Below are 25,269 nucleotides of genomic sequence, written 5' to 3' on the forward strand. Positions count from 1 at the left end.
GAGTAGTATTATTGTTGGGTCAAAGGGATTTTCAATGGGGATACATGTGTTCGATGAGGATTCCATGAGCTATTGAAGCCGAATCCTAGAACTTTTTCTTCTGAATTTACTTTTAATGCATGGGAGTAGCGTCATGAACTACAATCTGATTCAGATGCTTGGTGACACAAAAGTGTTAATCCGGTGTCAGATCTAGTTTTGGAGAGCAAAACAAACATAGGAGTGGCAACTTACCTATGGTCGATTTGTGAATGCTGACGAGTCTTAAACATATTGCATCTTTTCTCTTCTAAGGCCAGAGTGGAAACCTACTGGTCAGGGTTGAGAGAGATAGTTGTCTATGATCACAACAGTGGCATATTCATACATCCGTGACTCGAGTTCGAAAAGTTTTAGCTAGGATCTTATTAAATTTACTCTTTAACAATGTTTTGAATCTTTCATACTCCAGAGAAAACTTCCCTGAAACCCAGCGCCTCTTTTCTATTGATTTTCACAGATTTTATTTCAAGATTTAGTTTATCATTTTTATTCTCTTAATCGATTTTTATTTAAGCAATAAGGTATAGCCATTTTTTCTCGTTTTTAGTCGATTTCATTAAGTTTAGTTATTAGGTCATTTTAATTCTCGTATTTTCTCGTTAAGATTAGTTTATACGTTTAAAAACATGATAGACAGGAGTTTTTAGGCTCTTGAGGGCTATCAATCCCCTTGTTAAAGTGGCATAAGGGGTGTCAATCCAAGGATGTGGAAGCTAGACACTAAGCTATTTGTTCTGTTTCTTAATTCAAGTAAACAAGTGAGGTTTTTGATTAAACTAATGGCTACCAAAGACTTAAACAAGATTAATGACTAAGCAAATGATCAAAACAAGTAGCAAATGACAAATGATGTGGATATGAAATAATGGAAGCATGAGATTCTAGACATGATAGTTGGTTAGGGTGCTTTGGTGCTAAACTAGAAATGCTAATGACAGTGATGAAACATGATTCAAATGATTTAAAACTCTAATTAAGCCTTAATCTTTCCCAAGCATCAAGACATAAATCAAGTTATTTCACATACCCAATCATCATTGGAGATCAAACAACAAGACATCATTAAGAATCAGTTCTAAGTGATCATTTATGCATATAACAAAACATCATCATGTGGTTAATGCATAAACCTCTAATATAGCTCTTTCAGAAATTTCATCAAACACTTGTGGTGCATGAAAAACCCAGATTCTAGATCACAAGTGATGTGCAAGGATCTAGCTTAGAGAACAGCTATTTAGAGAGATGAATCAATGAATCTAGCCCTAAGCACTCCTATCTAACACTTTAGCACCCTAATCTACACATCTAGAACCTCATTAAGGAGATTACTCACTAATTATACTAATCTCTCTTAGACCTTTGCAAGTAGAGTAGATTAACATGATTAGTGGATGGAAATGATGATAGAGATGATAGATAAGAAGGATTGCAGCTTTAAACACACAAAGGATCTTTGAATCTCTTGATTAAAACTCTTAAAAATTGATATTTCTCTTCTAAAAAGAGTCTTTCACAAAAGAGGCAAAGAAAGTTTGGAGAATAAAGCTTGTCCATAGGGTACACTACAAGAAATATGGGTATTGATAACACATTAAAATAGCATGATTTCTTTAACTGCTATTATATATTGTTTCAAGAATTAGGTTACATTATCATAGCACTAAAGACACGCTAACCCCATAAAAACATAAGCGGGAAGGTAAAATTTGGTTTGACTCTCATATAACATTCTTATTTCCGCCAACACTTAGCGAAAACATGAGACTTAGCGCCTCATGAAGATAAAACATTACACGGTATTTTTTTTCCAAAGCCTCTTTGTTTTTTAGGTTTCTCTCTAGACTCTTCTTCTTCGTCTCTCTTAAATTTCTCTTTAGATCCATGCTGAATTGGCTCATCCGCGTTCATGGGTTGCTCTTATTCAGTGTCACCTTTGCTGTCTTTTCACACTCCCTTCCCATATCTCAGCGATCTCGATGCGAATAGATCCAGATTTTGGTGGTGGAGAAGAGGAAAAATCCGGAGGAGCTTAGTGACGGGAACAACGAATGGCTGTGAGGCGACACCATACAGTAGATTTAAGAGTGGAGCAACGCCGCAATTTTATGAGAGAAGAAAATGGAAAAGATATGTGTAGCAGTCAGGGTGAGGCTGCTGGCGCCAAAATTATCACCAGAAAACGGATCTACTCTCTGGTAAATTCATCAACATCCCTTCTTTCCTTTCCCCCAAATCTGTATCTTCATCTCCTCGTCGTCGTTAGGGTTTTTACCTTTATTTGTTTAACCCTCCCTCTTATAACTCTCACTCTTCCTCCTTTGATTTCAAATCTTTTAGATCTTTCATCAAAAGACCAGTGGAAACACGTGGTGGAAGATCTAACGGTGGGAAAGCCAGAGATGGTGGAGTTTCACGAGACAGAGACGGTGGAATCGGCGATTTGAGTGATCGGAGAGTTGACGGTGTGTGGGATTCCGGTTTGGAGGAAGAGATCGACGCCGTCGATTCCTGGATTTGTGGAGAATAGCGAGATGAGGCAACATAGATTCGTTGGGATTTTGAATTCTCTTGATATCGTTACTTTCTTAGCTAAGAGCGAGTGTTTGCAAGAAGAAAAAGCTATGAAGATCCCTGTCCCAACAACACTCTCCTCAAACAAGTTGATCCTGGGACAAGTTTAGATCAAGCTCTGGTTGTGTCATAAAGCTCACGAATTTGAGTTTTTGTTAATTGAATGATTCTTAAGTTAGTTCGAATTTGGTTGCATACATTTAGGATCTCATCTTCACTGAAAAGAGTCACATCAATAGCTCAGTTTATGTGGTAAAGCTCACAAATTTAAGTCTTTGTATCTTGAGTAGTTCCCGGTTTAGTTCAGTTTGATGTGTTCGAGACTACGTTTGATTTTAGTTGCATACAGCTTAAGTAGAGTGGCAAGAAAATTTGAAGTGTGATTTTTAATTTCTTCTGTTTTGCTGAGTGCGGCATGAACCTGTTAGACAAAATTATAGAGTATTATCGACAAGGTTTGCTTTCCTTCTTTCCTTTATCGGTTTGATACTATTCTAGTTCCACTGTATTATTTTGCAACTCATAAGTAATTGAGAGTGTCTGAGTTTCTGTGCCAGACATTTGAGGAAGGAAGCTGACACAATACCTGGAGCTGATTATAGAAATGGATTCCTACTTCTTGCATCTCAACTCTCTTCTGCTTCATTTTGGCTTTACGGCCTGTTAGATGGATTTGTTGAAGATTGGTGTAAGTTCGAATCTTTGATAGTGTAGTGTTGGTTCAGAGGAATGGTCATGGTATGTGTTATTGTAAACAGCCATTCACTGAAATCTCAAGTCTAAACTTTGTATTGCTCATTTTCTTTTCTTAGATTGCAGCATTGCTTCATGATGCCTTGGCTGGAGCTCCTTTGAATGTAGCTGGAACTGCATCTGGCTCAAATTCTGCCACCAGCAATTCTATATCATCCATGTTTCCTGCAGGAAATGCTCCTCCCCTTTCACCAAGGAGTTGTGGTTCACTCCGTATGACGAAACAGTGAGCTGGGCCTTCTAACTTATGCTCTTCCCTAAAAATAACCAACGAGCCTGTTAAAGAGCCAATGGCTCAGGTTTTTAAATGCTTCTGCAGATTTTCATAAAGTGCATTCTTTTTTCCTCTTTTATATGCTGATGGAGTAAGCGTTGAAATGATTGCAATTTTATTTTCAAAATGGTCGCCCACCACCAAGCGAGATGAAACACAAATGTATGTTTCGAATCAACCACTTTTTCTATGGTCACTTGGACGGACTGCAGATACAAGGTTAGTAGTCATAATAATATTTATAGTAACACTTCACGGGTCGTTTGTTAACTTTATCCCATCTCAATATTCAGAATTCAAATTATTAGATGACTATGATAGGATAAGGACGATCTTCTTCTTGTGAATGCACATAGTATATAAATGTTTGAGATTTTAGTAGTGAAGCATATTGATTATCTATCTCTAGCTTTACATAAGGAGGTAGCGAAGGGTACTTTGTATCAGTGTATGCATACATATATACACATTAAAATGTAATTGGTTTATGGTATTGTGTAGGAGTTTGTTATATTACTCACTCTTTGTTATGCTATTTTTATCTTTAATGGTTAAGGGATTTCCAATAGTTGAGAGACATGTATGAGAATATCTAATATTTGTCATGTTCTCATTCTTGCTGTGTTTTTCTTCGTTTACAGAGTTGGGTATGCAGCAACATCGTTTCGAGAATGAGGAATATATAGAAGTAATTAAGGAATTTATGGAGGCAGTTTGTACTCGGTAGCCACATGTTATTGTGAAGGTAACCAATGAGGCTTCATATATCTATGGTATACTCCGTGGCCACATGTTACTCGGAAGCTAAGCTGTCACTATTGTCACTAGCTATTCCTTTACCTTTTGTTGTTTAGTAATGTTGGTCCTTGTAATATTTGTGTAAAACATGTTTTCGCTTAATGAAATAATCTTTTGAAACAAATTTTAGATATATTTTTATACAGATCAATTATATTATATGCTACAAAACAGGGTTCAAATATATATATATATATATATAACGTTATTCAGTAGCCCGGAAAAAGAGTTACAAAACAATATACTATAACCTAGAAAAAGAGTTATAACATGTTATACTGTAGCGAGGAAAATGAGCTACAAGAGATCAGTCTATAGCAACAAAATCAAGCTACAAAAGTCCATATTACAGCACATGAATAGTGCTACTAGACCAAATAGAACAGCGTCTAAAATGAGTTACTATATCGTAAATAACAACACAATTTCAACGCTATAAAATACATATTATGGCATAATCTGAAAACGCTATTGTATGGTGTCACCCTATTATAGCTCCGGAAATCACAGCGTTCTGATGAACGCTATCAAATCGATATGATAGCGTTAATCATGAGCTAACAATGTACATTTTTCTTGTAATGGTAAAACCCTAAAAAAGTATATATAGCTCTTTAAACGAACTGGGTCAGTCAAGAACAAACTGGGTCCTGACCCGGCTTAGATGGGTAAAGTTCTATGTGTGCGAGTTGGTCAGGTGCTTTCCATCTCGCAGGCCCAAGTCGCACAGCCATAGAAACAACCTTTTGCGCCTTAAATCCTTCAGCCTCAGCCGCATGCATATCTATGTGTAAACCGCGAGTGTTTGTGCTGTTCAAGCTTTCTTCTCTTCAACTCGCACAACCAAGACGCATTCTGGAGAGAATATGTGTGTGAGTTGGTCCTCCTTTGTCCCAAGTCGCATGCCCAACTCGCACAGGTCTGGAAAGGTGCTTTAGCGAGACAGAACCTTGTAAGCCAAGCCGCATTCCCTTCTCGGTGTAAACCGCAAGTTTTTATGCGATTCAGGTCCTTTTGCTCTCTACCTCACACATTCATGTAGCACAAGACTTCAAGTATATGTGAGAGATGGTCTAATTCACTCCCAAGTCGCAGGCCCAAGTCTGTGTAAACAGCGAGTCATTGTGCGGTTCAGTTCACTGCTCGGCCAAGTCGCACAGCTTGTGGACTTAGCATGTTTCCTGCTCGGGGGTCTTTGGTCTCACTCAGGGTTACCTTACCCACACATCTACACACATATCATTTCCAGAATTTAAATCTTTAGGCACTGCGAGTTAACCAACTCGCAAAACTATCTCGCAGACTTCAAGTCTGCTCGGACCACTTCGCATTCGGGGGAGAGTAACTTCCAGGATATAGATCCAAATGGCTTGATTCTAACTTCAGTGGAAAGAGCACTCAAATATCTCAAACTGTGGTGAAGAAACTTTTAGATCTTGGAAAGTGGAAGATTCCCCGGACGGCTCATCTCTGCAGCGCATTGAAATGATCAAAAAGGAGCTCTTAGACCAGAGTTCACTCCGGAGACAGTATCTTTCAGCACATAGCTCCAAACTGAATGATATTAGATTTTATGGAAAGATTACTCAAAGATCTTTAATCATGATGAAGGTCCCGGAAACTGAATCAGACTGGAATGGCATCGTCCCACGCAATCTTTGTGACTCCTCGGATCGGTCTTGAAACTGTAGCGAGATAGGTGTGCCTTCCGGTGAGTTTAAATCTATGCTCACGAGTCCAAATCCAATGATTCCACCTGTTCTGGATCCGTAAACTGATCATCTCCAACTTTTCTGAAGAGCCTGTAAGCTGAATCGGACGTTAAAACTCCCCAGACAGGCAATCTTTCAGACGTATCGGATTGCTTCGGAATGGATGCGAGAGAGGTCTGTCTTCCGGTGGCCGTATCTTTCAGCTCCATTCTCCAAATTCATCGATTCCAACTGTTATGAAATCTAGAATCAATTATCTTGATCTTTTCGGAAGACTCTAGTGGCTGAATGATAACTAAGAGTTTTCACTCTTTAAAGAGGTTATCAATACCCATGTCCTTGTAGTACAAGGGGTTATCAAACCAAACTTGTAGTGGAGACACTATCTATGTCATTTGTTGCCTTAAGTCAAGAGAGAATAGTAAAGGTTTTTAGCTAGACTAATTAACAAGTAAACAAGCAAGTAATGAGACAAAAGATGAGATTTAAACTAAGTGAAGATGCAAATAACAAGCAAATGATTCGGATGATGATAATATATGATAAAGGCAGAAGCTTTAGACAGGATACTTGACTCGGGTGCTTCCAAGCTAGACTAATGGGCTAATGAATCATTTTATCAAGCGGTTTCATTTAACTTTGAACTCAAGGCATGTTAATCTTCTCATGAAAGTATTAAACATCTAAACGGATCCTCTTTCATACCAAAATCCCTTTTGAAAAGCACGAATCAGTCAGCAATAAGATTCAGTTCAAAAATGTCATTTAAGAGAACAAACTATCACTCTCGCGATGAAAGACTCTTAAACCTTTAACCGAGTGGTTCAGACATTTCTACAAACACTTTTGATGCGAGATATGTCTCAGATCTGAACCTCAAGTGATGTGCTTGGATCCAGCCTAGAGATCTCGTCGGTTAAAGAATGAAACATGCAAGACTAGACACCTAAACCCATTAATCTATCTTGAAAGCACCATAATCTACCTATCTAAATCCGCTTAAACGACTACTCACTGATCATAACGAGCTCACTAAGTCCTTTGCAAGACGTGTAGCTAGTCATGATAAGGAGTTTGATGCTGGATGATAAAAGAAATAAAGAAAGAACAAGATTCTGATGCAAAAAAGAGATATCGGATTAGATTAATCGAGTTTCACAAAAGAGGCAAGTTCTTAGAGCTAAAACAGATAAGAGATAAGATGATTAGGTTTTTGGTCCTAAAATGTATTTATAGCAAAGGGAAAGTGTTGCGGGTCAGCCCGGAACAAACCGGGTACTGAGCCGCCTTCTTGGGTTGATGGGTGAGTGCCACGGTGTGTCGGAGAGTGAAGCCGAGGTCTTTATGTCGAGGAGTGCACGTGAGTCAGGATCGAATGAAGATCTCGTGAAGAACACGTCAAGAACATGCATGAACCCTAGTCTTTGATCCATATTCACGTGTGTGTTCTTGAGCCGTCTTGTTCTTGATTCTGGGTTTGTGACAAGGGACCTCGGTATAAAATGCCGAGGAGCTTGGTAGTCGAGGGGTTCGGGAGAACAGAGTCCGGCATGCACGCCGAGGTCATTACACCGAGGTGCATGCTCAACACTTAGTCATTTCCAGCTTCATTTCTTACGTGTGCATGCCTTGATCTCAACGTGCCGAGGCATCGGCATGAGGTCTAGTCCAGAATACTCCCAAGATATGAGCCTTGACTTGGGCGATGTCGAGGTAATGATGCCGAGCCCTGAGAAAACACTTAGCGCGTATCGTGACTCATTTGGGCTCGTATCAACCATATTGCCTTCCGGAAGCAGTAACTTTCAACACACGACTCCAATTGCTCAGAGACCAGTTTCATAGTCAAGATGACTCAATAAGCTCGAACTTTGGTGAAGAAACCGTCGGAGCTTGGGAAGTGGAAGGCTTCCTGGATTTCACATCTTTGCACCGCATCGGATTCACCGGAAAATAAGCTTTTGAACCAATGTGAACTCCGAAGACCTTATCTTTTGAACCACTGCTCCGAACTGAGTGATTCCAACTGTTCTGAGAAGGTCTTTCACAGATCTCAAACTTTTATGCAGACCGGGTAGGCTAGTTCGATCCGGAAAGGCTCCGTCCGCCGTGATCTTTGGAGTCCGCCGTTCGGTTCTCGGATGCGCGTAATGCTGGTGCATCTTCCGGAAGCTGTATCTTTCTCCTCACTGGTACGAATTGGATGATTCCAACTGATCTGGGATCTTTGCTTGATTCTCTCCAACTTTGACGAAGACCCCGCCAACTGATTTGGACCGGAAGGTTCCCCGGATTGCTGATCTTTGAAATGCGCGGGCAAAGACAGGTTTTGGTCGAGAAAAGCTTCCCGCGGTAAGGAAAATGGCCGAGGGCTATGTACCGCGGTAAGCTTTTTAGCCGTAAATTTCTCTCGCCTCGGCCAAAAACTTAACCCGTGGTATTTTGCACCGATACTCGACCCAGACTGATTTTGGTCGATCGGTAAGGGTTTTGGTCGGTAATGAGCGTTCGGTAAGCTTTTTGACCGAGGTTTCTGTCCAGCCGGTACGCGTTTTGGCCGAGAAATTCCTCCAAGCGGTTTTCACCATTTTTGACCCTTTTCTTCACCGTTTTCTTCTCTGCTCCTCTTCTTGAGCTCCAAATGACTTCCAAAGCACCTGATAAAGACTTCAAAACATGCAAAACTCTTTGGGACCTAATGCAAGCCATAAATCCTATTTTGACGCCTAAAGACTCAATTTTCATGGGAAAACACATGATGAGGACTCTAAAATGCAATCTAAATGATGTAAAATATAGACATATCAACTCCCCCACACTTGTCCTTTGCTTGTCCTCAAGCGAAAAGAACAAATGAGAGAAAGAGGTTGTAATGCAGATGGAGCTCATATTTCCTTTTTAGAGAGAAGTGATCACAAAGAGAACTCGGATTCATGCTCAAATATGCAATGCAAAGCTATCCTCAGATATTTTCCAACTAAAGCACGGAATCTCCACAAGTCATTATCACATTCAACTCTTTCACATTCATTAAGTTCGTAACCGGTGAATCAAATGATGCAATGTTCAAATAGGCTGGCTTGGCTAGGGTAAGGTCATGAGATAAAAATGTTCTCATCAATATTCAAGCGGGTGTAATGCAGCAAGGGATCTCTCTATGAACGACCAAACTTTGGCAGAATGCTAAAGGTAAAAAGCAACCAATGCATACAAGGGCAAGACTCATCACACCCCACACTCCACTCAAAGCTTCCTCACTTTTCTCAATCGTTTTCTTTTCACTAGGGGACTCTCTTTTGCTTTAATTCTCAAGCCTTGGTGTTCACTTATTCACACAGCTCTTTTCTTTCATAGCGAATAGCCTCTTTTCTTTTCATTTTAGAACACTTGAGCCTTTTTGGCTTCTTTTCATTTCAGAGACTAAATTTTTCTTTTAAAAACAACAGAGCTCATCTTTTCAAATCCAAAACTCAATTCTTTTTCTTTCATTCCCCTAGCTATTTCCACTTTCTCTTTTCCACTCAACTCACCTTTTTCCACTCACCAACAAGTCTTTTCCCCCACACTTATTCCTCGCCAATACTCTCAGTTCCTTGATGTTGGAACATAGCACTCAATGAGACATGCCCTTGTCGCTCTAAACCTAACACTTTCTGCTAAGTTCAGTCCAAGGTGGCCTTAAAATTCACACACAAACATTGGCTCGAAAGAAAGATGGGTTCAAGGTGAGGGAACTGATCCATGATGCGGATTCAGCTACTTGAGCTAAGGAAGGAGGGTGGTAAAAACAACGATTCTAGCTCAAGTATGTATATCGGTATCCACAAGCCTAATCAAGCAATGCATCAAAAGATATTTACAATTCAAGTTCAGGGTTATCACTTAGTTAGAGTTGAGTGTAATTCAAACTTGCTTCTCAGATTCAAATCGTTTCAAGCTTTACAAGCACAGAATGAGTTTCACAAGCATATTTAGTTCAAGTTCTCAAGTGATTTACTCTCTAGGAAAAAATCTATCATTGCTCCTTGCACTGATGCAATCCTACATGATGCAACTAGACTCGATCTTAGAATGCGAGATGCAACTAGAATGATGCGGTTTTATCATATGTATTAAGCTAAATGAGACTCAAGAATGCAAAAGTCAAATAAGAACAAAGAAAACAAGATCAGAAAACACAAAGCTCCTCCCCCACACTTAAATAACACAGTCCCGTGTGTTATAAAAGCGTGTGAGAGAAGTAAAAAGATAAACTAAATGCAATATGGTATATACAAGATGCATATATTTACAAGAGTTTGAAGTCGATACCTCAGTCTGAGAGGTCTGATCCCAAGTAGTACGAGGGATTTGACGTTGAGCAGGAGGGCGTGGACTGACGTGGTGGGCTGCTCTCCGAGGGTTCCGATAAGAATGCCGAGGCAGGATCGATCCAGTCCTCTTTGCCTGGTGGAAACTCCGGGTTCCTCGCGTTTGAGCTTTCTCCAACCTCTTCTTGTGTAACCGGTGCGGTTGAGGTCGCCGAGTTCTTGTCCGGAGAAGATGGTCTGGTGAGTTGCTTGACTTTCTTTTTCAGGTGCCTTACACAGTCCACCAACACGTGAATGGTCTTGTCTTGCCACTTACACCACTTTTGGAGAGTGTTCACTCGCGAATACAGCTTCTTGGTATGGTATTCAGGCTCACCCCACACGTATGGATCAAAATGGTATCGGCCTGCTCCTGTCCTTCTCTCAGCGTGCCTCTGTTCCTCATTCTCACATCCGGCCGGGCCGTTCTCGTTCTGAGGTTTGCTAGGTGCGGCCTTGGTGCACTTGCGCATTGGTGGGTCGAGAGATGGGTTGTACAGCTGATCCTTGAGGACATAGAAGGAGACGTTACACTGCTTATCAAGCATGGTGAGGCCTCGGTTAGGCAGTAGAACCTGTGTACCGTCTCTGTGCATCAGTGTGAAGTTGTAAACCCATTTATCCCCTGACTTGGCTCCGAAGAATCCACTTTTACTTAGGTATTGCTCATCAATGAGATTCGGCCTTGATGGTGAATCAGGGAATATGAACCCTTGAGCTCTCAAAATCTTGGTGACAATCCAACCGTTCTGAAGCCTCCTTGCTCCTTTCTTCTTTCGGTCACACCACACATTGTGCCTGTAAGTAAGCATTTGGATCGCAAAGAACGCGCCTAAAGAGGGTACATGCATTGGCCCTTGGAACTCCTTCTTGTTCTTCATTTGAGTGATGAGCGGCTTCAGTCCAAGTCCCAACAACTCAAGCTCGGCCGTATGAATAACACCAGGGTTATAGGTCGAGAAGAATGTAGAGGCGAGAACTCGGTTGGTGTATCTGATCGCAGGGTTCCTGATGCAACTTGTCTTGCTCTTTCCTCCTAAGTAAGGTCCAAAAGCGATTGTTTCCCACAAGGCAGCTAACTCTTCTTTTGGGTACACAAACTTGTCAAGCGAGCTTCCGTTCCTTTCAAAACCAAATATCTCATCAAGCTCCTTGAAGCTGACCTTGTAGTGCATGCTTTCCATATCAAACTCAATGTGGCCGAACCCTTTGCCATGTAAACGCTTGGGATCTCTCTTGGGGTAGATGACAACCTCCAAAGTGGCAAGAAACTGTTGTGTAATCCCTTCATAGGCAACATCGCTCATTGTGAAGAACTCGGCCAAACCCATGTTTTGAAAGATCAGAGTAACATCATTGAGTATCTCGAGCTTTCTCAACAACTCCATATCAGGGAACCGACCTTGAGCCACTCTTATAGAGTTAAAGTGGTCTAAGTACTCCTCAGTAGTTGGGAAATGTTCTTCCTCGGGCTCGGGCTTCGGTTCCTTCTTGGCCTTCTTGCAACAATCGGTTTCATGAGGGACTATGGCTCTGAGCTCATCTTCGTCGGATCCAACGGCTGCCTGCTTCCCATTCCTCCTTGATTCAAGAGCTGGTGCCGGAATGAACTCGGCGTTCCTTGCTCGTTTAGCAGCTGGCTCGCTATCGGGTCTCGCAGAGGGTTTCTTGCTTGTTCCCCCATTGCGTGCCACGGCCACGGCTTTTCCTTTTGTACCTCTTCTCTGGACCTCGTTTTTGTTCGTCTCATGAGCAGGAACGGTTCGATCGCTGGTCATCTGCAAGGCAGATTCTCAAGAGAACCGTTAGAATCAAGTGTATCGCTAAGCACATGTATCTAAAGATAGCAAGAACAGAGCTTTTTCTCTAACAAGACCAGGTTTATAGCTTTTTCAAACATCAAAGAGAGTATCAACAAGCTAGAACAACCAGAGAGAAGCAAGATATCTAGTCAGTTCAGCTCAACAACTCGGTTCACCATTTAAGCCGATTCCAAGCGCATTTTCTCAAGAATTTTAAAAACTCAAGAACAAGTGATTTTCAGAGCAAAGACCAGTTTTTCATGTGTTGTCTATCCTGATAGAATTTTTAAAATTGTTCCCAAAGGCCAATATGTTCTAAAAGAATCGATTCCACATTTTACAAACATTTAAGCTCGCAAAGAATGAAGGAAAAAGATGAGTTCTTTAAGATGCAAATACCTTTGGGAATCCAAGATTCAAGCTCAGTGAGATGCTTATGCAGAATAGACAACACCCTAACGAGTCTAGAACGCTTGGAATCACGCGAAATGAATGAGAAATGAGAGAGTTGTGTTCGTGAAATGCAGAGAAAAGAGAGAAGAAGGCAAACTCTGCGTTTTAGCTCGGTATGGAGGCTGGTATGTGCTGGAGCGCACTTTCCAGCTGCCATTTGGACTGTTGTGGGACTGGTCCCCCCTCTGCTCTAACTCCAGCCGTTGACCGCGCCAAAAACCATCTTGACCGGGCGTTTAATTTCAAAATGCCGCGCAAAGCCTTCAAATGAACGCGGTAAAGGAATGACGTGGGCCGTACGGTCTAAACCGATATTTCTCGTGTTAACTTGAGCGGCCTCGTCTTGTTCCACTTCGAGGGCACCAAGCCGAGCGATTTAAGGTCATGTTAACGAGTAATTCTCTGTGGCCTTCAAGTCTTTTCCTTAGATCGCGCAAAGCCTCTTCTTTGATCTAAGTGTTCCAAGTGTTCTTGTTTTTGATCGTTCTTGAAACCGGGCACCTCGGCACGCTCCACCACGAGGGTATCATGCCGAGGTTACTTGTTTTAACAAAGAACACTTGGTGCTTGGGGGCTTAAACGGGCTGGCCTTGGTGTAAACTGATCGCGGCCTCGGATCGAGGTTTTTGACCGTTTTAAGAGAACATCGCGCCTCGGGTGTTTACACCGTGAGCCTCCCCCACGCTTAGTCATTTCACTATAGCACTTCTCAGACACGGCCATGGTGAAAATAAGTCGAGGAGTTTAGCTGAGGTTCTCAAGCTTTCACTCGGTAAAAGGTGACCGCGGTATGAATATACCGAGGGTCGATACCGAGGCTATGAATACTCTTTGACTTAATTCATCAGGCCGTGTCTTTTTCAAGCTTTTTCTCACTTTCAATCCTCAAGGCTTACTGTCTAACTCCTGAAACACTTAACAAACCCTTCAAAAAGTTTCAAATAAAAAGAAAAAGAGCATGAAAAACGAAATATGTACAAGGATAAGCTTGGGGTGTCTCCCAAGAGCACTTAGTTTAACGTCCCTAAGTTTGACTTTTCATACCTTTTCAGGCTGATTCTGGTTCAAGAAGAGGAACTGAGGTAGCTCCCTCTCTTGTTTCTGATGCCAAGTAATGCTTTACTCTCTGACCATTTACCACAAAGCCTTGTCCATCTTTTCCTTTTAACACAACTGCTCCATAGGGCCTTACTTCAAGAATTGTGAACGGACCGGACCACCTAGACCTCAGCTTCCCAGGGAATAGCTTAAGTCTCGAGTTAAACAACAGCACTTGGTCCCCTTCTTTGAACTCTCTCTTGTGTATCTTCTTGTCATGGAGCGCCTTGGTCCTTTCCTTGTAGATCTTAGAGCTCTCAAAAGCATCTAAACGGATCTCCTCAAGCTCATGAAGCTTTAAAACCCTCTTCTCTATGCGGTCTTGATGTCAAAGTTCAGAAGTTTCACTGCCCACAAGGCTTTGTATTCCAACTCAACCGGTAGATGGCAGCTTTTCCCATAGAACAAGTTAAACGGTGAGGTTCCAATGGGGGTCTTGTACGCGGTTCTGTAAGCCCACAAAGCATCATCAAGTTTCTTGCTCCAATCCTTCCTAGATGAGCTCACGGTTCTTTCCAAAATGGCCTTTATCTGTCGGTTAGAGACCTCCACTTGGCCACTAGTTTGCGGATGATAAGGTGTGGCCACCTTGTGCTTTACTCCGTTCTTCTTCAAAAGACTCTCAAGAGTCTTGTTGATGAAATGGCTTCCCCCATCACTGATAAATACCCTTGGGACTCCGAACCGTGGGAAGATGATACTCTTGAAGAATTTTACCACCACTTTTGAATCGTTGGTTGGAGATGCGACCGCTTCAACCCATTTACTCACATAGTCTACCGCGACAAGGATATACTGATTCCCATATGAGCTTACAAAGGGACCCATGAAGTCAATGCCCCAACAGTCGAAGACCTCTACTTCAAAGATTGGGTTTTGGGGCATCTCATTCCTCTTGGATATGTCACCGTGCCTTTGGCAAGCCTCACACCTTGATACCACATCTTGAGCGTCTTTGAACATAGTCGCCCACCAGAAACCGCTTTGTAAAACCTTGGCAACCGTCTTGAATGCACCTAAGTGACCACCATACGATGAACCGTGGCATTCTTGCAGCACCGGATGGATCTCTTCTTCGGCCAAGCATCGCCTATAGAGATGGTCCTTGTTAAGCACGTAAAGGTACGGCTCGTCCCAATGATATCTCATTACATCTCTAAAGAACTTCTTCCTCTGATAAGTATCAAGATCCGGTGGCTCTAAACCGCAAGACAAGTAGTTCACAAGATCCGCGAACCATGGAAGGCTTCTTTCCTTGATCGTGTTGGCTTCCTCCACTTCTAAGTAAGACCGGACTAACATGAGATGTTCCTCGGGTAAAGCATCATCTATAGGGACCTGTTCTTCAATCCTCAGCCTTGAGAGGTGATCTGCGGCTCCGTTTTCAATCCCTTTCTTGTCGAGTATTTCCATGTCAAATTCTTGGAGCAATAAGACCCATCTCACCAGCCTCGGCTTAGCGTCCTTCTTAGACATCAGATACCTCAAGGCCGCATGATCCGTGTAAACCGTGACCTTTGATCCCACTAGATAACTCCTGAATTTTTCAAATGCAAACACAATGGCAAGCATTTCCTTCTCGGTGGTGGCATACTTTTCTTGAGCCGAGTCCAAGGTGCGGCTTGCATAGTAGATCACATGGAGCTTTTTATCTTTCTTTTGCCCCAAGACCGCTCCCACGGCATAGTCAGATGCATCAGTCATCACTTCGAATGGTAAAGACCAATCGGGAGCTTGTACAATCGGTGCACTGATCAAAGCCTCCTTGATTCTCTTAAACGCTTCCTCACACTCTTCATCAAAGATAAACTCCACTTCTTTACACAATAGCCTCGTCAAGGGTCTAGCTATCTTGGAGAAATCTTTAATGAACCGCCTATAGAATCCTGCGTGCCCAAGGAAGCTTCTTATTCCTTTAACAGAATTCGGAGCTTGTAGGTTCACCATCACCTCGATCTTAGCCTTGTCCACCTCAATACCCTTCTCTGATACCTTGTGTCCCAAGACAATGCCCTCTTGGACCATGAAATGGCACTTCTCCCAGTTCAAGACAAGTCTATGCTCCTCACATCGCTTTAGAAACTGAGATAGATTAGCAAGACATTCGGAGAAAGAGGAGCCGTATACGGAGAAATCATCCATAAACACCTCCACTTTCTCTTCAATTAGATCAGAGAAAATGTGCATCATACATCTTTGAAAAGTGGCTGGTGCATTACACAAACCGAAAGGCATTCTCCTATAGGCATAAGTGCCATAAGGGCAAGTAAATGTCGTTTTCTCTTGATCTCGGGGGTCTATGGGTATTTGAAAGAACCCCGAGTATCCATCAAGAAAACAAAAATAAGGATGATTAGCTAGCCGTTCAAGCATTTGATCAATGAATGGTAAAGGAAAATGATATTTTCTTGATGCAGATTCAATTTCCTATAGTCAATGCACATGCGATGGCCGGTTATAGTTCTTTGGGCTATGAGTTCGTCCTTATCGTTTTTCACCACCGTGATCCCACCTTTCTTGGGCACAACGTGTACAGGAGATAGCCACCGAGAGTCAGAGATTGGATATATTATCCCTGCCTCAAGGAGCTTTAGTATCTCCTTCTTAACCACCTCTTTAAGGTTTGGGTTAAGGCGACGTTGGTGCTCAATAGAGGACATAGCTTGGTCCTCTAGGTGGATCCTGTGGGTGCATATATCAGGAGAGATTTCTCTAATGTCAGCAAAGGAATACCCTATGGCTCTCCTGAATTTCCTTATTTCATTAAGCAATGCACGTTCTTCATGTTCAAGCAAGCTATCGTTTATGATCACAGGAAAAGTGGAGTTTAGACCCAAGAACGCATACCTGAGCCCTGTTGGTAGAGGCTTGAGCTCAACAGGGGGTGCGTCAGCCTCATTCCAATCGGCATCAAAGCTGCATTGGCCTGGAACAGCTTCCTCGGCCTTTTCTTTGTTCTCGCGCGGTTTACCATCGGCCTCGGTACAAGCTGTCACGGCCATGATATCCCGAGGTGTTTCCTCTGTTCCCTTGGATCCCTCGTTGTATAATATGTCGAGGCCACTCTTCCTGAGCTCCAAAAACCTCGCCTCAGCTCCAAGTTCCCTCGGTTGGTCCAAAAGACGCTTGTACACCTCGCTTTCCTCGTTCAAGTACCCGTGCTCGCTTTGTTCCCGTGTCAAGACCACTTGTAATGGGTCTTCTGCGTTTAACTCTTCTAGGAGCTAATCAGCTAGCTCCTCCATTACCTCCACATAGAAAACCTGACCTCCAATGGTCGGTTTCTTCATCATTTCCTTCACGTTGAACTTCATAGTCTCGGAACCGATGTGTAGTTCAATCATGCCCCCTCTCACATCGATTATGGCTCCTGCGGTCGCCAAGAACGGTCGGCCCAAGATAATAGGGTCTAATGGTTCCTCGTCCATCTCAAGAACTATGAAGTCCGTGGGGATTTCTATCTCACCGATTCTCAAAGGTAAATCCTCAAGCAAACCCACCGGTAATCGGACCGATCTATCAGCTAATACAAGAGAGATCTTGGCCGGCTTGTAGCTTTTGTATCCCAATCTCTTGGCCACTGTGTAAGGCATCAAGCTCACAGAAGCTCCTAGATCACACAAGCAGTTTGAGAACTTCAAGTGACCTAAAGCACACGGTAAAGTAAAGCTGCCCGGATCGGATAGCTTCCTTGGTATAGATCTTCTTTGTATTATAGCACTGCACTCATGGCTCAGTATCACCATACCCTGGAGCTCCTTTTTTTTGTTGAGAATTGCGTCCTTTAGAAACTTTCCAAGCTGAGGTATAGCTAAGAAAGCATCTATGATGGGTAAGGTAAGTTGCGTGTTCTCCAAGTGTTTCTCAAAGACCGCCTTGGCCTTGTCTAAGATTTTCTTTTTGAAGCGCCCTGGGAATGGTATCTTGGGTTGGTAAGGTGGTGGTGGAACGTATGCCTTTTCAAGCTCAGTTGACTTTTCCACCTCTTTTCCTTTGTCCTTGATCGGTTCCTTCTCAAAAACCGCTTCTTTACACGCATCATCTGAGGCTGCCTCCCACTCTAATTGCTCATTGGCCTCAATGAGCTTTGTCTTAGGCGGAGCTTGTAATTCCTTACCACTCCTCAATATGATGGCGTTCACATACTCTTTGGGGTTCGGCTCCGGCTTACGTGATAAAGACGGGCCTCTTGATGATGTAGAAGCTTGGTTTTGCTTAAGCTCTCTGATATCTTGCTGCATTGTCGCGTGCTGGCTCTCAACTCTTTGCTGGCCCTGTAACAGTTGCTGTAAGATCCCACAGACATCGGTTCCCATCTGATTCTGACCCGTTCCCTGAATCTGTTGCTGATTACCCATCGGCTGCGGATTGAACCCTGGTAGAAACTTGTGTTGCTGCGGTTGGCTGGTGAAGTTGTTACCCTGAGCTGCCTGATTCTGCTGAGTGTAGCCTTGCTGTTGCCCACTAAACTGTTGCTTGGGCTGGAAGGTATTCTGAAAAGGTGCTTTTTGAGCATAGCTTTGTTGTTGTTGTTGAGCAGGGTACACTTGGTCTTGAGGGTTAGCTACATTTGGGTTTCGGTATGAGAGGTTTGGGTTAGTGCTGTAGTTGTTAAACCGCTGATACCTCTGCTGATTCCCTATGTAATTCAGCTCCTCTTGAGTTAGACCATCTTCATTAACATTGTCAAAACTTGGCCCTTGCTCATCAAACTCGCCTACAAAGTGTATTGGCTTTTGAGTCGCCATTAAAACCTTGTCAAGCTTGCTCTGAAGCTCTCTTATATCCTTTTTCATACGCTGTTCATCAGTAGATCCCTCTGTGCGGTTTGCCCTATCAAAATCCTCTCCATACGTGTCATTGGACATGGCTAGGTTCTCGACTAGTTCCATTGCCGCATTGATCTCTTTCCCAAGAAAATTTCCATTTGAAGCTGTATCGAGTTGGTTTCTGATCTTGGGGAGTGCACCTCGGTATAAAGTACTCAAGAGGGATGCCTCTGAGAAGCCGTGGTGTGGGCATTGGTTAGTATAGCTTCTAAACCGTTCCCAAGCCTCACTAAAGCTCTCATTGTTGTGCTGCGTGAAACTTGAGATCTGATTCCGGAGCTTAGCCGTGCGTGATGTGGAAAAGAACTTTGATAAGAACGCCAATTTACACTGCTCCCATGTTTGTATAGAACCCCTCGGGAGGTTCTTTTCCCACTGGTGAGCTTTATCACCGAGGCTGAATGGGAACAAACGTAGCTTGAAGCTATCTTCTAAAACGCCATTGATCTTGGTTAAGTCGCAAACTCGATCAAACTGATCTAGATGCTCAAGAGGATCTTCTCCGGCTAGACCGTGAAACTTTGAGTTCTGCACCATATTGAGCAGGGAAGCTTTAACTTCAAAGTTGTTATTTTGGACCGGTGGAGCTTGAATCCCGGCTCGGTATTGGTGCGCATTAGCTCGGTCGTTCTCTCCAACAAAGACCGGAGGAGGTTGTCTCTGAGCTTGTGGCGGTGGCGGATGAACATGGTGGGCTTGTTGCTCGTTTCTATTAGCTTGTTGTTGGTTTTGCTGAGCAAGCCTCTCGTTTCTTTGAGCTTGTTGTTGGTTAACATAGGCTTGTTGTTCATTTCTTCCTGCATGCGCCTGATTAGCCTGAGCCTGGTGCTCGGCTTCTTGAGCCTGTTGCTCGATCCTTTGCTGTTCTGCCATTCCAAGTCTTTCAAAGTGCCGTTCTCTCTCGCGAGCTCGCCTCTCAATCCTTTTGATGTTATTGTCGTATGGTAAAGGCGGTTCTGTGCTACGAGACCTGGTTTTCATGCACCTGAAATCAAAACAAGAACTTGCAAAAGAGTCAGTAAAACAAAAGAAAGTAAAGTCTTGATCTTAAGAACAAATAAGAGAATAATGCTCCCACAAGTTGGCAACGGCGCCAATTGATAACTAAGAGTTTTCACTCTTTAAAGAGGTTATCAATACCCCTGTCCTTGTAGTACAAGGGGTTATCAAACCAAACTTGTAGTGGAGACACTATCTATGTCATTTGTTGCCTTAAGTCAAGAGAGAATAGTAAAGGTTTTTAGCTAGACTAATTAACAAGTAAACAAGCAAGTAATGAGACAAAAGATGAGATTTAAACTAAGTGAAGATGCAAATAACAAGCAAATGATTCGGATGATGACAATATATGATAAAGGCAGAAGCTTTAGACAGGATACTTGACTCGGGTGCTTCCAAGCTAGACTAATGGGCTAATGAATCATTTTATCAAGCGGTTTCATTTAACTTTGAACTCAAGGCATGTTAATCTTCTCATGAAAGTATTAAACATCTAAACTGATCCTCTTTCATACCAAAATCCCTTTTGAGAAGCACGAATCAGTCAGCAATAAGATTCAGTTCAAAAATGTCATTTAAGAGAACAAACTATCACTCTCGCGATGAAAGACTCTTAAACCTTTAACCGAGTGGTTCAGACATTTCTACAAACACTTTTGATGCCAGATATGTCTCAGATCTGAACCTCAAGTGATGTGCTTGGATCCAGCCTAGAGATCTCATCGGTTAAAGAATGAAACATGCAAGACTAGACACCTAAACCCATTAATCTATCTTGAAAGCACCATAATCTACCTATCTAAAGCCGCTTAAACGACTACTCACTGATCATAACGAGCTCACTAAGTCCTTTGCAAGACGTGTAGCTAGTCATGATAAGGAGTTTGATGCTGGATGATAAAAGAAATAAAGAAAGAACAAGATTCTGATGCAAAAACGAGATATCGGATTAGATTAATCGAGTTTCACAAAAGAGGCAAGTTCTTAGAGCTAAAACATATAAGAGATAAGATGATTAGGTTTTTGGTCCTAAAATGTATTTATAGCAAAGGGAAAGTGTTGCGGGTCAGCCCGGAACAAACCGGGTACTGAGCCGCCTTCTTGGGTTGATGGGTGAGTGCCACGGTGTGTCGGAGAGTGAAGCCGAGGTCTTTATGTCGAGGAGTGCACGTGAGTCAGGATCCGAATGAAGATGTCGTGAAGAACACGTCAAGAACATGCATGAACCCTAGTCTTTGATCCATATTCATGTGTGTGTTCTTGAGCCGTCTTGTTCTTGATTCTGGGTTTGTGACAAGGGACCTCGGTATAAAATGCCGAGGGGCTTGGTAGTCGAGGGGTTCGGGAGAACAGAGTCCGGCATGCACGCCGAGGTCATTACACCGAGGTGCATGCTCAACACTTAGTCATTTTCAGCTTCATTTCTTACGTGTCCATGCCTTGATCTCAACGTGCCGAGGCATCGGCACGAGGTCTAGTCCAGAATACTCCCAAGATATGAGCCTTGACTTGGGCGATGTCGAGGTAATGATGCCGAGCCCTGAGAAAACACTTAGCGCGTATCGCGACTCATTTGGGCTCGTATCGACCATATTGCCTTCCGGAATTGTAACTTTCAACACACGACTCCAATTGCTCTGAGACCAGTTTCATAGTCAAGATGACTCAATAAGATCGAACTTTGGTGAAGAAACCGTCGGAGCTTGGGAAGTGGAAGGCTTCCTTGATTTCACATCTTTGCACCGCATCGGATTCACCGGAAAATGAGCTTTTGAACCAATGTGAACTCCGGAGACCTTATCTTTTGAACCACTGCTCCGAACTGAGCGATTCTAACTGTTCTGAGAAGGTCTTTCACAGATCTCAAACTTTTATGAAGACCGGGTAGGCTAGTTTGGTCCGGAAAGGCTCCGTCCGCCGTGATCTTTGGAGTCCGCCGTTCGGTTCTCGGATGCGCGTAATGCTGGTGCATCTTCCGGAAGCTGTATCTTTCTCCTCACTGATCCGAATTGGATGATTTCAACTGCTCTGGGATCTTTGCTTGATTCTCTCCAACTTTGATGAAGACCCCGCCAACTGATTTGGACCGGAAGGTTCCCCGGATTGCTGATCTTTGAAATGCGCGGGCAAAGACAGGTTTTGGTCGAGAAAAGCTTCCCGCGGTAAGGAAAATGACCGAGGGTTATGTACCGCGGTAAGCTTTTTAGCCGTAAAATTCTCTCGCCTTGGCCAAAAACTTAACCCGTGGTATTTTGCACCCGATACTCGACCCAGGCTGATTTTGGTCGATCGGTAAGGGTTTTGGTCGGTAATGAGCGTTCGGTAAGCTTTTTGACCAAGGTTTCTGTCCAGCCGGTACGAGTTTTGGTCGAGAAATTCCTCCAAGCGGTTTTCACCATTTTTGACCCTATTCTTCACCGTTTTCTTCTCTGCTCCTCTTCTTGAGCTCCAAATGACTTCCAAAGCACCTGATAAAGACTTCAAAACATGCAAAACTCTTTGGGACCTAATGCAAGTCCTAAATCCTATTTTGACGCCTAAAGACTCAATTTTCATGGGAAAACACATGATGAGGACTCTAAAATGCAATCTAAATGATGTAAAATATAGACATATCACTGAATCGGCCGGCAAGACCTTCCGGTAATGTGATTTTTGAGATGTATCTGCACCCGAGATTTTTGGCCGAGAACCTTAAACAGCCGGTACGTGTTTTGGCCGAGAGATCTACCCGTGGTACATGAAAATTGCCGAGAAAAAGCTTCCCGCGGTACAGGCTATCGCCGAGAACCCCCAAAAAGTTGTTTTCACCATTTTTAAAGCTCCATTCACCATTTTTTCTCCTGGCTTCATCTTTTCAGGTCCAAACTGCTTCCAAATCACCTGTAAACACTCCAAAACATGCAAGACTCACTTGGACCTAATGCAAACCCTTAAGTCCTAAAACAACACCTAAAGACCTAAAATGCATGAAATAAGATATGATTTGGAATGAAATATACAACCTAAATGATGCAAATACATATCAATTCCCCCGCACTTGTCCTTTGCTTGTCCTCAAGCAAAAAGAACAAATGAGAGAAAGAGGTTGAAAACATTGGGAGTTCATATTCCTTAATGAGAGAGTGTATCACTAAAAGAATTCAAGGCTCATTGTCCTAGTTGCTAATTCTAAGATGCAGTGCAAACAAGATTACTCATAAAACCTTTGCCATACTCATCATAAAATGAATCAAGCTCATGCTTAAGTTTTCACAAACAGCCATAGTTCCAACCTTTTGACATTGATTTAAGCTCATGTGGATCATGCTTATGCAAATCATGTGAACTCACTTGTCTTGGGACAGGGTTATGAGATAAAGATGATCTCATTCAATGCTTATGGTTTCAATGCAGCTCAAGGGATCACTCAAGAAGGAATAAACTTTAACAGAAGGCTAAGGGTAAAAGGCAACTGATGCATACAAGAGTAGAATCCCATCTACCAAATGCCCCAAGTTGGTCTTTCACCTTAGCTCTACACCCATGAAGATCACACCATAGCTACTCTTCTCTCAAGGCATTCATTGCCTCATCAACCCACTCCTCACTTCACTCTCACTCGGTTTCGCACCAGGGGACTCATCTTTTCATCTTCAAACTCAGGCTTTGGGGTCTAAATCTTTCACTTAGCTCTTTCTCACATAGCACTGTTTAGCCTCTTTTCTTTTCTTTTCAAAATCTTGAGCCTTTTTGGCTTCTTTTCTTTTCTTTTTACTTAGAGGCTAGACATCTTCTTTTCAAAACACAAGAGCTTTTCTTTCTTTAAACAACAGACCCCAAACCGATTTCTTTTCTTTTCCATCCCCTGGTTCTCATCTCAAACTCTCTCTTTTTCACTCAGTGTTTCCCAAGATCTCTTCCTAGCCTACTCTAGACTCATGATGCAGAGCTAGATCTACATGAAACTCTACTCTTGTCGCCCTAAACTCAACACTTTCTGTCAAGTTTATTCAGAAAAAGACCTCACATCTCTCACTAGAGTGTTTCAGGCTTCAAGTAAGGTTTGGTTCAAGGTAGGGAACTGTCTCAAGATGAGAGAACAGCTATTTGAGCTAGCAAAGAGTGGTAAAAAAGATAAGAGAGCTCGTATTTTAAGGTACCCATGAGTTCACAATGACATCCACAAACATGATAATTAGATTGTCAAATTATGGTTCTCACTTAGATAAGGCAGGAACTAATCAAAGCTTGACTCACTCAACAAGTTTAAAGCATGGATCAGTCTTGATTTCTTTCTTATTTACATGCATCAGAGAACTAGAAACTAGGGGAGTGAACCGAATTCTTAAAGTGATATTCTCTCAAGGAAAAACCTATTATCACTCCCTTGCATTGATGCAGCCTATATGAATATGCAACTAGACTTAATCCTAAAAATGAGAATACAACTACATGAGCATTTTTTTGTGAAATTCTTTGATTTTTCGATCTTTTTGGTTTTTATATGCACTTAGATGCAACTACATGAATGCATGCAAGAATGTGACTCAAGACTCAAAATAGAAAATAAGAACAGAGAAAACATGATTAGTAAAAGATGAAACTCCTCCCCCACACTTAAATAACACAGTCCCTTGTGTTATAAAAGCATGAGAAAGGAGTGCAAACCCAAACAAGCAAAATGCAAAGAGAAAAAGAAAGAACTCCATGCATATGTACAAGGGTTGGAGTGTTACCTAGGAGCTGTGGAAGTCTGACTCCAAAGAGTAGGAGGGGTTTGATGTGTTGCCAGATGGTGTCTCCCAAGAGTGATGGCTTGGTTCCTCAGAAATGGCTTCAAGGTCCACCCATGCTGTACCGTATGGTACCAATGCTGTGCAAGTGGTCGAGCTCTCTCCAACCTCTTCTCTGTGTCTTGGTGAAACTGGTGGGGGAGATCTTTCTTTGCAAGGGTTCTCAAGCTTCTTGATTCTCTTTTTCATCTCATTGATACACTTAGCCATCTTGTGTATCGTTTTGTCCTTATACTTGCACCATTGCTGAAGGAAACCAATCTTTTGCTGAGCTCTAAACCCTGAGGTGCCTGGCTCTTCCCAATTGTAATCATCAAAGTGGCATCTGTTCCTTCCATAATACTTCTGAGGTGGAGGCATACCATCATCTTCAGCACCAGCAGCACTAGCAGCACCAGCTTCAGCAGCCGCTTTCTTTCCCTTGGAAGCTTCTTCTTTGCAAGCCTTCTTGTACTTGAGAATTGGTGGATCAGTTTGGACATTGTAGAGCTCTTCCTTCAACATGTAGAAGTTAATATTGCGCTTTACTTGGACTATGGTGAGGGAGGGATTGGGCAGGAGAACTTGGAGGGGCTCATCTATGAAGTACTTGAAGTTGTAAACCAGCTTGGCACCAACTCTTCCTTGAAAGAAACCAATCTTGCATAGATGTGCTTCATTAATCAGATCAAACCTTGCCTTACTCTCCTTAAACTTGTATCTGATAACACCAGATTTTGACCATTTTTATGGATCACTTTAATGTCTTTTACAGGTGTTTTTACTCTATTTTCAAAGGTTTTCAAAGGATTTCTATGTTTTCGGATTTTAA

The 25,269-nt window shown here is 42.5% G+C and overlaps 1 protein-coding gene and 1 non-coding gene across 11 annotated transcripts; both read left to right on the forward strand.

Annotated features, from left to right (window-relative positions):
• Positions 1–1,803: 1,803 nt before the first annotated feature.
• LOC18018286 (serine/threonine protein phosphatase 2A regulatory subunit B''beta) lies at positions 1,804–4,565 on the forward strand. 10 transcript variants are annotated; one of them, XR_002899578.1, is made up of 6 exons: positions 1,806–2,240; positions 2,383–3,071; positions 3,174–3,304; positions 3,429–3,595; positions 3,689–3,862; positions 4,285–4,565. XR_002899578.1 is itself a non-coding variant. In XM_024156021.1 (5 exons), the coding sequence occupies exons 2-5, from the start codon at positions 3,346–3,348 to the stop codon at positions 4,316–4,318; spliced, it is 333 nt and encodes a 110-aa protein (XP_024011789.1). In that variant the 5' UTR covers positions 1,804–2,240; positions 2,383–3,345; the 3' UTR covers positions 4,319–4,565. The 10 variants fall into 10 exon arrangements, 4 of the variants coding, with proteins under 4 accessions (XP_024011789.1, XP_024011788.1, XP_024011787.1 ...); XR_002899577.1 differs by having other exon boundaries at positions 1,804–2,240; positions 2,383–3,354; XM_024156021.1 differs by having other exon boundaries at positions 1,804–2,240; positions 2,383–3,354; positions 3,740–3,862.
• Positions 4,566–18,859: 14,294 nt separating this feature from the next.
• On the forward strand, positions 18,860–18,966 carry LOC112087022. Its single transcript, XR_002899870.1, has one exon. It is a non-coding gene; the product is annotated as a small nucleolar RNA R71 (small nucleolar RNA).
• Positions 18,967–25,269: the final 6,303 nt, after the last annotated feature.

Source organism: Eutrema salsugineum, unplaced genomic scaffold (genome assembly GCF_000478725.1).
Source record: "Eutrema salsugineum unplaced genomic scaffold, Eutsalg1_0 scaffold_2, whole genome shotgun sequence".
Taxonomy (NCBI): Eukaryota; Viridiplantae; Streptophyta; class Magnoliopsida; order Brassicales; family Brassicaceae; genus Eutrema; species Eutrema salsugineum.

Excerpts from the sequence above, each read along its gene's own strand:
- LOC18018286 (XM_024156018.1), top strand. The coding sequence starts at position 3,284 with ATGGATTTGTTGAAGATTGGT. Across the intron at positions 3,596-3,788 it reads TCACTCCGTATGACGAAACA|CGAGATGAAACACAAATGTA; the intron begins GTGAGCTGGGCC and ends CCCACCACCAAG. Across the intron at positions 3,863-4,284 it reads GGACGGACTGCAGATACAAG|AGTTGGGTATGCAGCAACAT; the intron begins GTTAGTAGTCAT and ends CTTCGTTTACAG.